Source organism: Lytechinus pictus, chromosome 18 (assembly GCF_037042905.1).
Source record: "Lytechinus pictus isolate F3 Inbred chromosome 18, Lp3.0, whole genome shotgun sequence".
Lineage (NCBI taxonomy): Eukaryota > Metazoa > Echinodermata > Echinoidea > Temnopleuroida > Toxopneustidae > Lytechinus > Lytechinus pictus.
This window is the reverse complement of record NC_087262.1, coordinates 2,534,690-2,551,381: the sequence shown is the minus strand read 5'-3', so window position 1 is coordinate 2,551,381 and position 16,692 is coordinate 2,534,690. Positions and strand designations below refer to the sequence as shown.

General features: G+C 37.2%; 1 protein-coding gene across 1 annotated transcript; it reads left to right on the top strand.

Moving 5' to 3' along the window:
- The first annotated feature begins 344 nt into the window (after positions 1-344).
- Positions 345-16,019, top strand: LOC129281691 (uncharacterized). The gene is made up of 3 exons (XM_054917608.2): positions 345-488; positions 6,968-8,269; positions 13,593-16,019. The coding sequence occupies exons 2-3, from the start codon at positions 7,055-7,057 to the stop codon at positions 13,695-13,697; spliced, it is 1,320 nt and encodes a 439-aa protein (XP_054773583.2). The 5' UTR covers positions 345-488; positions 6,968-7,054; the 3' UTR covers positions 13,698-16,019.
- The last annotated feature ends 673 nt before the right edge of the window (positions 16,020-16,692 follow it).

The following is a 16,692-nucleotide window of genomic DNA, read 5'->3' as shown; positions in this document are numbered from 1 at the left end:
GCAGCACAATGTTGGTAAATTTCTTGCTGAAGGAAACACGCCCTGGCTGGGAGGGGCTGGGAGTCGAATCCAGATTGAAAGACGAGAGTCATTACCACTAGACAACGACGCCCCCACATCATTAATTATGAATAGATTATTATTTTTGGTATTACTCTCACTTTCTTTCATTCGCGTCATTTTATTCTCAGTAAATTATGTTATCTACGTGTTCTCTTAACGGTTAAACTTTCCAGGCAAACTTGTCAACGAACATCTCAGCCCATTTATAATTATTCTCACAGTCAACATGTATGGTTTATCGCCGTTGAGGGCCGTAATGTTTTCATCTGATGTGCGCATGCGTACTATACCTGTTTAGGCTCTACGGTTTCAAAATGGCGAAATACATGTCGCTTTGTTACTGAAACTTTGGATGATTTATTTTCTAAACGAGAGCCAAACTAAAACAACGACGTTGCATCAAATATTAGAGAAGAATGTACTAGGTAATATCATGTATGTTTTTTTGTGAAATGTTTGACTTATGTCTTGTTACTCAATGTATTTACTTCCTGAGAAAGTTGACCCCCTAACCATTTCCCCGCCGTCATGAACATGATGAATGGGATTCTAAAAATTAAAACTTCATAGGCATAGCGTTGGATCTTGGACTAGCTACCTCCGCCGCGCTGCCGGCCGTCACGGCCCGGGTCTGCGAGGCGGTGTTCGTAGCCCAGCCCAGGGGGGGGGGGGGTGGGGGGTATTCTGAAGTCTTGTAAAATGACTTGTAAGTTTCCTCACAACTTCCTTTCCCCATTTGACATGTACAGTTTAGTTAGACTAGACTAACAATAATGGTATGGCAGTGAGTCCAAACTTCGCGCGTGTCCATACTATACTTCGCGGACGGTCATTATCTAAAAAACTAGCCAATATCCTTAAAATCTGACATCACCAACGTGAAAAGCGACCTAAAATTACCCTTTGGTGTAAGTTTCTTTAGGATGAGTTCAGTATTCATGAAAATATTGGCAAAAGATCGGCAAATTTGTCGCCGTTAGCGCCCGTTTTGAAGAAATCTGATATTCTCAACAAGCATCACGATATCACCATTTTGCAATCATAAATCATCAAAAATGTGAGTTAAATATGGTACTAACCGATTCTATAGCATTTTGCCATCAATCTGATATAAATTTTTCACTTTTTCAGCTTGAGTTTCTGTTTAAATCTCCACAAAAACTTTGGTCCGCGAAGTTAGGTCACACTTTTTCTGAACGGTTTTCCAGCACAGCGCGCATTCGCCGATCGGAATAGAATTTTGAGATCGCGATACCGGCGAAAGCCCTTGACCTACTTCACATTTTCGTCCATGATTTTATACTTTACGATCTTGCCGTCAATGTGGTAACTATTTCTTGAATTCTTTTTGTATGAATTATGAATATGTTGTGAAAAAAAATCAGCCTGATGAATATTTTTGAAAAGTGCGCGAAGTTTGGACACCCCATCATACATGCCAAGCAAGTAGATTTGACTGTCGACATGTTCATGGACATGATGTTCAGCGCTTCTCGCTAGTATACAATTACAAATAGCGAATAGGCATGAGTGCGATGGTGCGAGATTTCGCATGAGGTGAAAGAAAGATGCTCTATTCAACGAGGCGTTAGCCGAGTTGAATAGAGTGTTTCTTTCTTTCACCGAATGCGAAATCTCGCACCATCGCACGAATAAGAATATTCGCTATTTGTGTTGTACAACGCCTCAGAGTTTAGCGAATTTATGAAAAAACAAAGAGTTTTTCCTGCAGTAATCTATGAAAAGGGAGCAAAAATGTGGAAAGCGAAAAGCAAAATCCCACAAGCGAACACCTCGGGCAGCATTGCGCATTTAGCCAGCAGGCTATATGCGTATTGCACCTGCATTTTTACTGAGCGCAATGAATTGAATCGTATTGTGACGTCACCTCCTAAAGCCGTGCAACGGTACATTTTGGACGGTACATTTTGGATGGTACGTCTTTTGTGCAACGGTACGAATGTTTGACATTCAGCCTCCCATTTGCTCGCGTACAACAAGCTTAGTAGGCGTTGTACAATATCAACTATCATAATTATAAAAAGCGGGAAGAGGTCTTGACTAGCCAGGCGGCTTCTTGAGAGTAAAAATCATTTACTAACGTAGGCTTACTCTCAATGAAGCCAGGGAGTCCTTCCTATTCATCTGCGTGCATGGCGTGTACCGCAAAAAAACCCTGAAAGTGAAACTTTCGCCCCCGAGATTTCTATTTTCCTTCTAAAACATCTAGCCATAAATCATGTACATACTAGTTACTACATGTGATAAAACTTCATTTCCGACATTGTTACGCTCTCGTTGTTATTTTTAAACAAGAATTCATCAAAAAAATCACTATTATTTGGTGGGGGGTGCATATGGAACTCTAGACAGCTGGCAGCCGTCTGTTTCGAGGAGTTTTTCAATTTTTTTTTTATTTTTAAATTTCTCCTCGTACACAGATGGCTCGCTATCGTTTAGCCACCATTAGGGGATGAACAATGCAAAATCCCCCCGATGTTGCACATCGATTTTTGTCTTTATTTCATAAAAATATTGAAAAAAAATTGAACCAAAATAGAGATTATTATTCAGTTTTGGCCTGAAATGCACCAAAACGGTGAAAACTAAACTTAAAAGGGGAAAAACAGTGACTTACTTTGGCTGTCGCGCAACTTCACTTCCATGTTTTATCCGAGCTTAAGTACATAAACATATGGCCATTGAGTCCCCTGTACAGATAGCGCTAGAACTTTGGTCTATGTACATGTATTTGGTGAGTGGAGCCAACGTAGTTCAGCGGAACAACCAACATAACAAAGACCGAAGCTTTTGGTCTACCGGTAATGGAACTCTTTCCCTTTATTTTATTATCTATTTTTTCAATTTCATTTTGTTCTAAAATTTCTTTTCACAAAATGATACTTCAGGTTGTGATATTTGTAGTTTGCACCAACATGACCAATGCAATGTTTGTTAAATATAACTTCGACCCTATTTGCCTATTTTTAATTGCAATGTTCATTTTCAAATTCCATCTCAATATTCATAAAATCTTGAAATGTATGTGTTGCGATCGTGCAGCCGCCATTAGGGGGTAAACAATGCAAAATCCCCCCGACGGGGCTCATCGATTTTTGTCTTTTACAAAAATATGTAAAAGAACTGGGCCAAAATAAAGATTAGTATTCCATTTTGGCCTGAAATCCACCAAAACGGGAAAAAATAAAACTTTAAAAGGAGAAAAACAGTGACTTCTGCTGTCGCGCAACTCCCACTTCCCTGGTTTATCCGCACTTAATACTTAAACATGGCCATTTAGTCCCTGTACAGATCGAGTTAGAACTTCGATCTCTGTAATTGGTTAGTGGAGCCAACAGAGTTCTGCGGAACAACCAATAAAATAGACCGAATCTTTTGGTCTATGTCATCCCCTGCCTAGCCAGGAGGCTTCTAGAGAGTAAAAATCATTTACTAACGTATGCTTACTTCTAACGAAGCCAGGTATTCCTTCCTTTTCATCTCCACATACCGCTGAAAAACCTGAAACTTTCGCCCCCAAGATTTCTACTTTCTTTCTAAAAGATCTAGCCCTAAATCATGTACATGGGATAAAACTTCATTTCCGACATTTCTACGCTCTCGGTTTTATTTTTAAACAAGAAATCATTAAAAAAAATGAGAAAAATATTGTGAAAAGACGGAAGAGACTTGCCCGATGTTTACGCCGCCATCTTGTTTCCTATTGTACTTCCCCATCGTTACGGACGCGTAACGTTGGGGAAGTACCCGAACATCGGGACCGTGAACCATTCGGATATACCGAGTCACAAAGGTGGGATGGCAATCATGATAATCGTAAAAATTAAACAAAAAAAATATAACGAAAAAGATTATTGACTTAATATCTTACTCAAACCAATAGCGATCGGTCGCAGGTCAAACCGATCGCGATGTTTTGAAATCGGCCGTGAATAATACGTGTGAGGAAAAAGATACTGGCCCAAAATCACCAATTTTGAGGATAACCGGAGGATGGAAACGGAGTGAAATACGGGCGTAGAGTAAGATATTAAGTCAATCATCTTTTTCGTTATATTTTTTTTGTTTAATTTTTACGATTATCTTGATTGCCATCCCACCTTTGTGACTCGGTATATCCGAAATGGTTCACGGTCCCGATGTTCGGGTAGGTGGAGCGGAGTGTAGCGGTAGTGAAGTGGAGTGGAGCCTGCACGAACATCGCCCGAGGTAGACATAGGCATGCCATTTAGCGCATCGCGCGTTCAAAAGTCATACACTGTAGCGTGCGAGAGCCGCTGAATTGCGACACACCGCATGTGTCATGTTGGCTGCTATATTTTCAGTAAAAATTATCTCTCCTTTACGGGATGTTTTGGGGTTAAAAAAATAAGTTTATAGGGTCATAAAGAATTTTGGAAATCATAATCTTGGATATTACCCTTGGATTCTACCCGTTCAGTATTTTTTTTATTTGTGGAGTACCGTTACCTGGCTTTATTATGTGTGCAGTGCTATAGAACTGATGAATTCATGCATCACATGCAAGCAAGGTACCCTCATGTGTGGGACCTTTTTGGGAGAGAGTTGAAGTCATTTTGTCTGATATTTATGCACCTTGAACCTTTAAGAAATACTCCTTGTTGCAGCTCATACTGGAAGCTAAATTGGGATGGGTGAATGTGCAGTCACTGGCCGACAGTGACGTTTGAGGTTATTTACAATAAAAGTGGAGGGTGCAAGTAAAAACATGGCCATTCGGTTTATAAAAAATGAAATCCAGCAGGTGGCTGCAAACTTCTAATAACTAGGGAAGGCAGCCGCCTGGAAAGGAGTAACTTTGGGAAGGTGTGTTGATAGCTGCATCGGGAAGTCTGTTACAGAGTCTCACAGTACGAGGATAGAAGGAGCGTTTAAAAGCGTCTACTACGGAAGCATCACGTATGGTGAGCTTGAGAGGATGATCTCGTCTGCCTATAAAGGGAGATGCTGTAAGATTGATAGGGAGTGGAATATCCACTATTTTATGGTAGATTTTTGAAGAAAGATGGCAAGAGTGGAGTAGACCAAGATTAAAGGGATGGTCCGGGCTAAAAATATTTATATCTTAATAAATAGAGTAAAATTCACAGAGCAAAATGCTGAAATTTTCATCAAAATCGGATAACAAATAATGAAGTTATTGAATTGTAAGCTTTATCAATATTTTGTGAAAGCAGTTATAACTTATATGCACATTGTCATGAATATTCATTACATGTAGGTGGGCTGATGATGTCACATCCCCACTTTCCCTTTTCTTATGTTATAACGTGAAATCATAAATGTTTCATTTTTTCGTACATGTATGTATAAATGATATGTCTTCATTATGATGAAATAATTTGCGGCAATAAATAACTAATGCATTTTAGTCGTCAATCCAAATATTTTAGTTCTTGGTAGAAATTTTTTGAATAAACCTAATTTCATATAATAAAATACAAAAGAACAAGTGGGGATACGACATCATCAGCCCACCTAATGAATATTCATAGAGACATGCCAAGAATTGTTTCACCGGAAAAATGTGAATCTTTAAAATTCAATAACTTTGTTATTTGTTATCCGATTTTGATCAAATTTTCAGCATTTCGCTTTGTGAATTTTACTTTATTTATTGAGATATAAATATCTCCAGCCTGGACCATCCCTTTAAGGGTGTAGACTACTGTAGTTGTGATGAAGATATGCTCTTCACGTAATCTTGGTGGATGAAACGTTCAGCAGCCTTCTGTACCCTTTCCAGATCTTCAACACTGGTGACAGTGAGAGGGTTCTAGACCGCAGCTCGGTATTCTACACTGTAGCTGGGGTCTCACAAGTGCTTGGTAGGCTCTGGTCTTTATTTTTCTGGAGCAAGGTGATATAGTCCTTCTGCACTTTACTTAGTCTGGAAATGAAACTACCGGTAATTCATTAACTCTAGGTTACTCTCCAAAGCATTAGTCTTATTTGTATCAATTGCAAAGACCAAGGAATAACTGCTAGAAAATCATCTCCAACCATGCACCTGCCAACTTGATGAAAAGAAAATATGGTCATAATCATTCCACATGTTGTGACAAAATGATTATTAAGATTTGACTTTTCCTCACTCAATGCAAGACCAAAAGCTTTTAGAAACCGCTAGAAGAAAATCATAGATGGTTTTGCCGCCATCTGTGCTTTCGTCATGGAAGTTCTGCAAGAATCTTCAGAATTGAAGAAGGCAGATTATGCCTAAGGAGAAAACCATTTTGAAATCGTTGGGGTGATCAGAAAGCCGGAAAAATTGAAACCATGCAGAGTCTCGATTATCTGGCTTATAGATCGGCCAATCCCTATTGCGCAACTGCTTTCCATGACAAAAGCCAAGAAGGCAGTGTAAACATAAATTTTTCTTTGCTATTCATTTTCATGAAACCTTCTCTATTTAGTAAAACCAACTCGTAGGTTTAAAAACATCATAATTGTAAGTAACAAAAACACTTTGTTTTCTAGACCATTACTTTTTGAAGATCAGAGATACTTGGGGTTGCCATTTGAAGATTCAGCATTCATTCAAAAAATTGAGACAAGGCGTATTCTCACTCAGTGGAACAGTCTACTTGATAAAGTCAGGAACAGCTTCATGCTCAAATCATGTTTGGAATATGTGTTGATGAGAAGTTTGTACATGTATGTGCTCTAGCCATGCCAGTTAGAATACTAGTCAATGTTGATTTTGTAAATGTAAGAGTTCCAAAACATTTTGTATTAACTTCAAAACTATTAATTGATTTTGATGAGTTGATGGATTGTTTAATTTGTTTTGTTAGTTTCACAAACTGAATGTATAGAAATGAATCTTACTATTTCTTACTATTTTCTTGTTATTTTTCAGATTGTTAGATCATAGACTGGGTCCACTCAATATTTGACAAGCACAGAAGCTTCAGCTGATATTAATCTCCCACTGGTGAACAATACTATGCCTCGTTACGGGGCGAAAACCTACGGGCGAAGTGTCCGTAAAGACGGCAACGACCACTTTGATGATTTATGGAACAAGAGTAAAGACAGCGCGCGACCTGTAACCCGTCTCTCCCCAGCCAAGCGGTCGGCTAATAACCAAGTGCAAACCACTTCTCGACAGACCAGATCCTCTCCCTCCAAGCCTTTAAGAATGGCCAGCTCTGAGAGTTCCAGGCCTACGCGACAGAACACTGTCTTGAAAGAAGATGTTAAAGGTGTTATAAATCCAAAGAGGAGAAGAAGGGCAAGTAGCACTGATGATCCATTCAGTTTTAGCAGTGAAGATGACAAGTCACCCATGAAAAGAGCCACCACAGACAAGAACAATTCTAGTGAAGCTAGTAACTCTCGGCAGTCTAGGGCATCACTACACTTTGACAATGTTATTGAATCAAGGAACAGTTCCAAAGTACCATCTAGGAGTGCCAATACAACACGGAATAGTGCAAAGTCAAAAATTAAATCTCCAAGCAACCAAACCTTGATGACACAGTTTGCACACAATTCTACGTATAGTGACTCATCTAGTGAGAGAAAGGATGACACCGATGTTGAAATGGATATTATGGATGACATTCTGAGTAGCCAGAATGGGTCTGATGTCTCAAGTTCACAAACAAGTGTAGTGTCAATGTCAGGAAGCCAGTGTTCAACGTCATCTGCGATGAATTCCCGTCAGGGTAGGAGGACGACGGGTAAACTTGAAACTGTTGCAGAGTCCACAAGCACTAATAGTTCCTCTTCTCAATTATCAGGTAGTGCCTCCTCAATAAGGGGCAGTACTAGAGCAACAAACAGTGCTAGCCAATCATCTAACAAAAACCTAAGAACTATTCCCTCAGGTTCTAGTCAGGACTCTGTGATGAAGAGTGATGCTGATGATGATTCTGATGACTCTGAAGTTATTATTGTTTCAAGTACTAGTAGGAGTAGCAGCTCCCAAGGTAGTAGTCAGTCATCGAGTTCATCTGGGACGTCAAAGTCGTCAACTTCAAAGCCTAGTCTGAAGACTTCTAAATCTGTACCTCCTGCCAAGCCTGCGAAGTCAACGGCTTATGATGAATTTGATTTCTCAGAAGATGATGATGTGACAGACACTCCTGCACTGAGGAAGGTGAAGTCTGCTAGTGCTGTGGACAATGCCAAGAAGATCTTCAACAGTCCAAAGAAGGTACGTCCATATTTCAAAATAATGTTGCCTCTTTTCATGTTTTTGGGGTCATCTGTCATGACTGTCCGTCCTTTTTTTTCCTCCCGATTACTAAAGAGGCCCTTTGAGGGATAATTTTCAAACTTGGTTCAAGTATGCATAAAGGAGTGACAATAGAGGTCATACATTAACATGAGCTGTACATACAGGTGTATATTCTTGCAACAACTTACTTGCATGAACCATTGTAGGGACTTCAAATAGATATTGGAGGAATGATTATCAAATAAGATTTTAGAGTCATGATGTCAAAGGTAAATTGTCACAGAGATCATTATTATCAGTAATTCCTTGTAACTAGACACCCTAGGCTTTAAATATCAAGTTTAACCAATCAATAAAGAATATTTATTTTTGGCTAGCAGGGTGCGACATAAGCGCTTGCCCAATTGCCCGGGGCAAGTAAAAGTGAGAGTCGGGCAAGTGTTTTGAAACAAAGACAAAAAGTAATTGCCCCAATCGGGCAAGCAAAATTCTCATATAGAAATAATATTTTAAAAGATTCCCCATATTTCACCATGAAAAATATAGAAAAGAAATAGAGACATAAAAGCCATATCATTTTCTTCTTTCAAAAAAGTTTATAAGTATTCGAATTGCAAAATTTGCGCTATTTTGTGCAAGAGACACACAGCTCAGACACATACACACACACCCTCACACACAGAATCAATGGCATGCAGGTCTAGCATACCTAGCTTTCCATCTTTCTCTTCCCCACAGCCATTCTCTCTCTCTTTCCTTCTTTCTTTTTTGTTCTTTCTTTCTTTCTTTTTCTTTTTCTTTCTTCCTTCCTTTATTTCTTCCTCCTTTCTGTCTTTATTTTTTTTCTTTCATTTTCTCCCCCTCCTATTTTTTTTTTCTTTCTCTGGTTATTTTCAGTGATTTTCCCTTTTTTATTGTGTCTTAGTCCCCTACAAAGTACATGGAAAATATATGAGATTAGGAAATTAATTAAAGAGCATATTGACCATATTTTTTGTCATGTTGTAGAAGATATAAATTAATAAAAAAAAAAGAAATACAATTACAAGGTATTAGTATACATCAGAAGTCATGTTGAAAATTATATCAAAAAGCCGTCAATGGTATGGAATGTAAAACCGTATGCCTATAACTTGTTTTGAAGCAATAAAACTTTGTTTTGAAGGATTTTTTTCGGGCAAGTATTTTCCAACTATTTGAAAATTTTCTTGCCCGACCACATACGTGCAGTCGCCGCTGGCTAACGTCAGCTTAATCCGTTATTATACTCATATTTTTGTAATATTTATAACACTTTTATTTTAATCACAATTTTAGTCCAAACGCGGGTCAGTTTTTGTTAACCCACGTTGTTTGTGCAGGCCCACGTATGCCTTACGCGCGTAGTGAAAGGAATGATGTTGGGTTGAACAACAGAATTGTTGTTTATTGGGTATGAAACTATGATGGCGACCAGTCACGTTTGACTGTACCGCCAAATTAATTAATTAAGGTCAAGGTGAGATAAGAGAAAGGAGCAAATTAAGGGGCTTTGTGGTGGGGGGGGGGGGGGAGGGAGAGAGAGAGAGAGAGAGAGCGAGAGAGAGAGATCGAGAGCGAGAGAGAGGGGGGGGGGTAAGAGGGCCGAGTGGGGATACAGTTTCATCATACAGTACAGGGCGTCGATGAACACCTTTTTTCTCCAAAATATAGAAAGTGACAGAAAAATCAGAAAAGGGTTGATTGGTTCTGATTTTGCAAAAAACAACAAGAAAATTTATCAAGATTGCTGTTATTCTTCATCATGGTTGTAGAATTTAATTTAGTTTCTCTGATAAGTAATCTTTTTAAATTATGATAATTCTTTCAAACTCAAATTTTGATTAATCGTATTCGATTTATTTCACTCTTTTTTTGCCTCATTTTTTTTTCTTCCTAAAAATCAGGGAGCTGAAAATATGAGAGCTAGAACCTAAAGATATGGGGTAGCTATGACGTTGGAGAGGGCGCACGCAGCCCCATGCACTTGCAGATCCAGATCGATTTTCATAGGGGACACTTAGAGTGCCCCTATTTCTTCAAAATTATTTTTACAAGCAAACAAATGTCAAAGACATCATGTCACCGACAGCTGCCTCGTCAAAGGGGGGCGGTCAATTATTTTGAACATTTTTTTTCATTTTGTCCTCGATAGGGGAGGAGGGTCAATTAATTTTATATACATTTTTATTGTGTTTATGGGGGGGGGGGGGGGGGTCAGCTACTGAGCATTTTTTTAAAAGGGCTTAATATAACAGAAATCGTATGATTTAACACGATGTATCATGGAAGTAAATATTAAATTAATACATAATAATAATTGTTTTAATTGAAAATGAAAATAATAAAGGCACCCATATATCTTACAAACATCTCATAAATACAGGCCTAAACCTGTATTTAAAGTTGAACAAGCATAAAGTATAAATGTTTAGCTATAGCTGATGCTTTGATCCCGCAACCAAATAATGTTGGCATAAACTAGCCGTTATATCAGTGGCGTAACGAGCGAAAAATTTTGAGGGTTATACGATATGGCGTATCAGGCAAAATTTATAAAAGTATATAGTTGCGAGCAAGCGACATGAGCATAATTTTGACGTTTTTGTTACAAAAATCCAATTTAACGATTTCGCACGATTCTCTTTCCTTATCCTCTTTTTTTTCTTGTTCATGAAGAAATTTGGGGGCAAGGCCCCCCCCCCCCATAAAGCACCTCTCTTTGTTATGCCACTGTCTAAAATTGGATTTAAACTTTGAGAATTTGAATTTCTTATCTAAGTAATCCAAAGGGACAAGACAAAAATACTTGCAGATTATTTATTTCAAAGTATTTTTACCTAACTCCCCAAATCTGCTCTAGCTGCACTGCACGTTGCCCAACGGCCACCCACCAAAGGGCCAGCCCGACTCGCCCCGTGCGCAAGTGACCGCATTCGCGTAAGTTCACCCGAAGCCATGACTAAATTCTGACCATAAACATCACCTAATTAATCACTCTCTGACAATATTTCAAAGTATCTTTTATTACAGTTGATCCTTTTGGCCCTTAAACGATAATATTTCCAATGTTATCATGACAAATAATTTTAATGAAATAGTGGCATTGTAGAAAAAAATTAATTTATAAGCACGAAATCCACCAGATATCTCATCAAACATACAGCGCAGCGTTCGGGACTGGTGAGCGGTACGGCTCGCTTGGAGTTTTCGCCCCGACGAATTCGGCGAAAACGTTAACCATTGCGCTGTGCGAATGTTCAATCTGCGGCTCTCAATCAGAGACTTGAATGTCTCTTTCTGCATTATCAAAAAGGTATCATAAGCTTTGTTTGATTTGTTTACACGTCTTTACATATCCGTCGTGATAAATAGGAAAATCCACGATGTCTTCTTCTAATTCTGTAAAAATTACGTCTTCAAAGTGCCTGTGTCAGAAAATTGCCGGAAATCGTAAAAACTTGCCTAAAATTTCTCTTTTTGAAAGTTCATCCATGGTCTGGAAAAAAATGTTGTAACTTATGTAGACGTATACCGTGAACAAATGCATCCTCGATCACTAAAATGAAGTGTTTGCTAAGCTTTTTTAATTCAGATTGCGTTACCATGGCAACTTGGGAAAACCTTAATTTAAAAAAAATAAAATTCTGGTTTTAAGGGTCATTTAAGAGACATAAAACTAACCCAATTTTGAATTATTGGGTTTAAATTTCACATAAAACTGAATTATCTAGGTTTATACTTTCGTATATGAATATTCATATTTCTTGTAGAATCTTAGTTTTTGATTGGTCAATGTTTCAGTCATAGATAATGACTGAGCGTAAAAAAATCTGAAAATGCGCATTTTATCGGCGACCAACAAGCAAGATGGTGGAACACATTAAGTTGGCGCTATGCACGTACGTGTGACTGGGCAAGTGCTTCAAAAAAGTTATGTAGCACCCTTGGCTAGGTACATGTCCAAAAGGAGTGAATCTGATTTTATAATGCCTTTCACCTTCAGATGACCGAGTTTCACCTTCGTAAAGAGTTATCATTTTGTAATATTAAAAATTATGCCTTTTGGGTACTTTTTTAATAACACTATTAAAAACATGTTCTGTTATATTTGTTAACATGTAGTATTATGTCTTGCCTGCATAGCAGAGCGAGACTATAGGCGCCGCTTTTCCGACGGCGGCGGCGTCAACATCAATGTCATCATAACTTAGAAAGTATATGGATCTAGTTCATGAAACTTGGACATGAGAGTAATCAAGAATCAATGAACATACTGAGTGAGTTTCAGGTCACATGACCAAGGTCAATAAACTTTGGCCGTGTTGGGGGTATTTGTTGAATTGCCGCCATAACTTTGAAAGTTTATGGATCTAGTTCATGAAATGTAGACATAAGGGTAATCAAGTACATGTATCACTGATCGTCTTGCGCAAGTCTTTGATCACACGCTCAAGGTCAAATGTCATTAAGGGTCAGTGAACATAGTATTCTATCATCATATGAATGGTGATTTTTTGTGAATGATTATTTCTAGAGTCAATTTCAAAGTGAGCACTGCTGCTATATTGAATTGCGTAATGTAGGCGAGACTGCCAGAGGCGCTCCACTTGTTTTGTATTCTGTCTAAGTACATGTATAAATTGTAGGGGAGATCGGGGTTAGTTGCAACATTATGTAGTCCAACATGTAGACCTTCATGCACATTTAAATAGATGTATCAGAGCTTGAATGACTTTAAACATTGTGTTGCTTTTAAGATGTACATGTACATGTATGGGATGCAAATGATGTTCTGTTTGGATGTAATTGGTTCAACTTTTAGTCTAAATTGATACTTATCATGCGAGTCACACTCTTGTGTCATGAGAGTCACATTTTCAAATGGTAATTTTAACATACTGTATTAAAGTGTAAGTTGCATTCCCAGATATTTCAAAATAACCTCCAGAAAATTGTACATGTAATTCTGATTAATATTATCTTCTGATGGAATTTCAGTCAAAGGTCAGAAATCTTCAATATGGTGTCGCATCGCGTGAGTCACGTTGCCTGTATAATGAGAGACCATTTAATGAAGACTTGTTCTCGGGAGGAAGAAGTGTTTACATCTTATGTACATCAATTACAATGATCTGATTAGATTTTGGGGTTACGGGTCAAAGAGTATGGAGATCGTACATGTAGGAGGGAAGATTTAGTTTGCTTTGTTATGAAAGTTTTAAAAGTTAATGTGACTGGGTACCAGTAATATGTCACCTGCCTGTTTTTTCTGATACAGTCTCCTGCCAAGGCAAAATACAATGCAAGATCGTGGAATAAACCTGATATTCCTGAAGAGGTAAGTGACTTTTATGAAGTTAAAACTATATTTGACTTTCCTTGAGGGGAATACCCAATAAAGATGTCTCATATTGCCCCGAGTAATAACAAGAGCAATATGGATATAGTGAGCGAAATATATTTGCTATCTCCCTCAATGTCAAAGTTAATGTTATTCATGTATTACTACCTCGAGCTGTAAATTGTGTTAATTTGAGCATTTATTTGTAGAAATTCATATGCTTACGTATTTGCCTGTGTACCCGTTGATAATTCTGATTTCAGGTGATTCTTGTATACAGGAGGAATGTAATCTGGACTTCATGTAATTAATTGTGACATGAATATTGTTACTGCACATAATTTCATGTAACCTGTTTTTGTATAGTAAGAAAGTTGTGACATTTTCAAATTTGCTTATTGGAAAAAAAAGGGATATGCGCATCATATGTGATGCAAACGCTATTTTATTCATGAGTCCACCATTTTGAATTAATGAGTCCACTCTTCAAACACAAAACAGTGGACTCATGAATGAAATAGCGTACTTAACCATAGCAACAGGCGTCTATTTGGCGCACTGACAAAAGGGCACATCAGCATTGGACATTTATTTATATATGCAGTATTAAATAAGTGTAATTTATACAGGAAATCTGCAAAAATCATGGGTTCAACCGAACCGATGGTTTTAGAAACCACCTTTATGAATTCGGGCCCAAGTGTTTCTTGTGTATTACAATGTATTTTCTGATTTCATTTTTTTCATGGATTATTAAACTTAAGAAGTAACTCAATATCAAATTTAATTTTGATTTGAGTAAGACTATATAGCTGTTCGGAATTTTCAAACAAATCTGTGTATGTTCAGCAGGTTAATTATTCTGACCAATACTTTAGTCACTTCTGTCCTTGCCTTTGTTTAAATTCATATCAATGAGAGTGGAATTACAAATAGAAGTGCAGTCATTTTAATTTTTTTTAAAACAAACCTGCCAAATATCAGTTCACTTTGAATCACTATGCCATAATGATATTCACTCACTTTCATTCATGCAAAGGGGCTGGATTTAGGCGGATGCAGTGGTGTGAATGCTCTGGGGATTTCCCCCAAATAGTAGGGATTTTTTAAAGGTAAAGTATTGTTTGAAAGAGCATGGAAAATCTCTGTCCCTACTTTATAGCAGGTATTATTGACAACGAGAGAAAGGTTTATATCGATAATCGCTAAGTGGCAAAAACGTGAGATTATCGAAAGGACTAGCGATAAAGAGGTTACCGATAACAGCACTACATTTCGCGCGTACAAAGACTAATTAATTATAAAGAGTCATGACCCTATGGGCTGAAGTGAACAACAAAACTGTAAAAACTGTTAGTGATAATTGATGGGGAAAACTTCCCTTTATCCCCTGATTGGCTTTGACCAATCCTACATTTAGGCCTACATGTAGCAAGGTTCTTTAGTGCGGAACATTTATGAAAATTATGAGATGTGCTGTACATGAAGATACAGTAGGCCTACAGTTAGTTTAGGACTCTGGGGACAACATGCATGTACTTTACATGTAGAAAAAAAATAGTGATTGGTGCACTTTGATTTTTTTTCATTTTAATGTGGTACAATTCTCTAGCATAAGAATTGGCCAATGGTCTAACACTTTAACTTAACAAGCGATCAAACTCATGGCGTTAACAACATCTGGATTTTAACATTGTTTGACACAACACTGTTTGATTTATGTATTGTTTACATGTTCTGACTCCTGCTGTAGATCTCCAATGTGTGTGTGTGTCCATTTGTTGCCGTACAAGTTTTACATATATCCACATGTGGGTACAGTTCTATGAGGCGCCGATTGTACCAATATTATATAGAACAATTATTTGTTATATAATCATTATTTATTAAATAATAACTATTATTTATATATAATTTACATTTTATTTGTAAATAATTACTATTATATAAAACAACATTTCTAATTATTTATATATAATTCCAAGTAATACTTCATTATTTGTAAATAATAATAGTTCGACATTCCATTATTTATAAATAATGAATATTTGTTTTTCATTATTTATAAATAATGATTATGTGTTTTTCATTATTTATAAATAATGATTATTTGTTTTTCATTATTTATAAATATTGATTATGTGTTTTTCATTATTTATAAATAATGATTATTTGTCTTTTATTATTTATGAACAATGATTTTTCGTTTTTCATTATTTATAAATAATGACACTACATACTTCATTATTTATAAATACCGTAAGTAACGGTGTATTAACTAAGCCTGAGTCGAATCGATTTTAAAATCGGTGTTCGATCGATGTCATCGAGCGCCGGTGCAGATTTTGCAAAATCGGTGCATCGAAAAAAAAAAAATACGTCGGCCGGCCGATTCGTTTGGTTCACACAATCAATCATCAAAAATCAAAATAACAGTAATGTCCAACTTGACTACTACTTACTTGATTTATATTGCCCCCAAAATGAAACCGATTGTGTAATTATGATGCCTATTCACCATTAATTTGAAGTTTATTTCAATCATAGTTCGAGTCTTACTCGTCTGCTCGTGCCAAGATAATTTATGCACGATGAATTCATGAATGGAAGTCATCGCCATCGATCGTGCATGCGCAGTACTGTGCTTTAATCAAACTAGAAAATGGCCGGAAAATTGGCGCGATCAACGTAAAATAAATCTTGCTTTCATGAACAATATCAATATCATGACCTTAGAACACGATTTAATCGTAATAATTAACAATAATTCGCATATGATAATCATTAATATGAATTTAGAGCATGATGTGAAACGTTTGTATTTCGTATCAATTTTCAATGACGGACGTCACATGACGATTGACTTGAGTGAGTGCACTTGTCTAAAAAAATAATGATCACGTCAGGATTGATTCTCGAACATTGTCAACATGCAGAAACTCTTTTCAAGATCGTAATATCACCATATAATAACATTTTACATGACAAAACAGAGAAAATTGCGTTTGATATTTTTTCCCATCAATTTGAAGCTAGT

Excerpts from the sequence above, each read along its gene's own strand:
- LOC129281691 (XM_054917608.2), top strand. The coding sequence starts at position 7,055 with ATGCCTCGTTACGGGGCGAAAACCTACGGGCGAAGTGTCCGTAAAGAC. Across the intron at positions 8,270-13,592 it reads TCTTCAACAGTCCAAAGAAG|TCTCCTGCCAAGGCAAAATA; the intron begins GTACGTCCATAT and ends TTTCTGATACAG.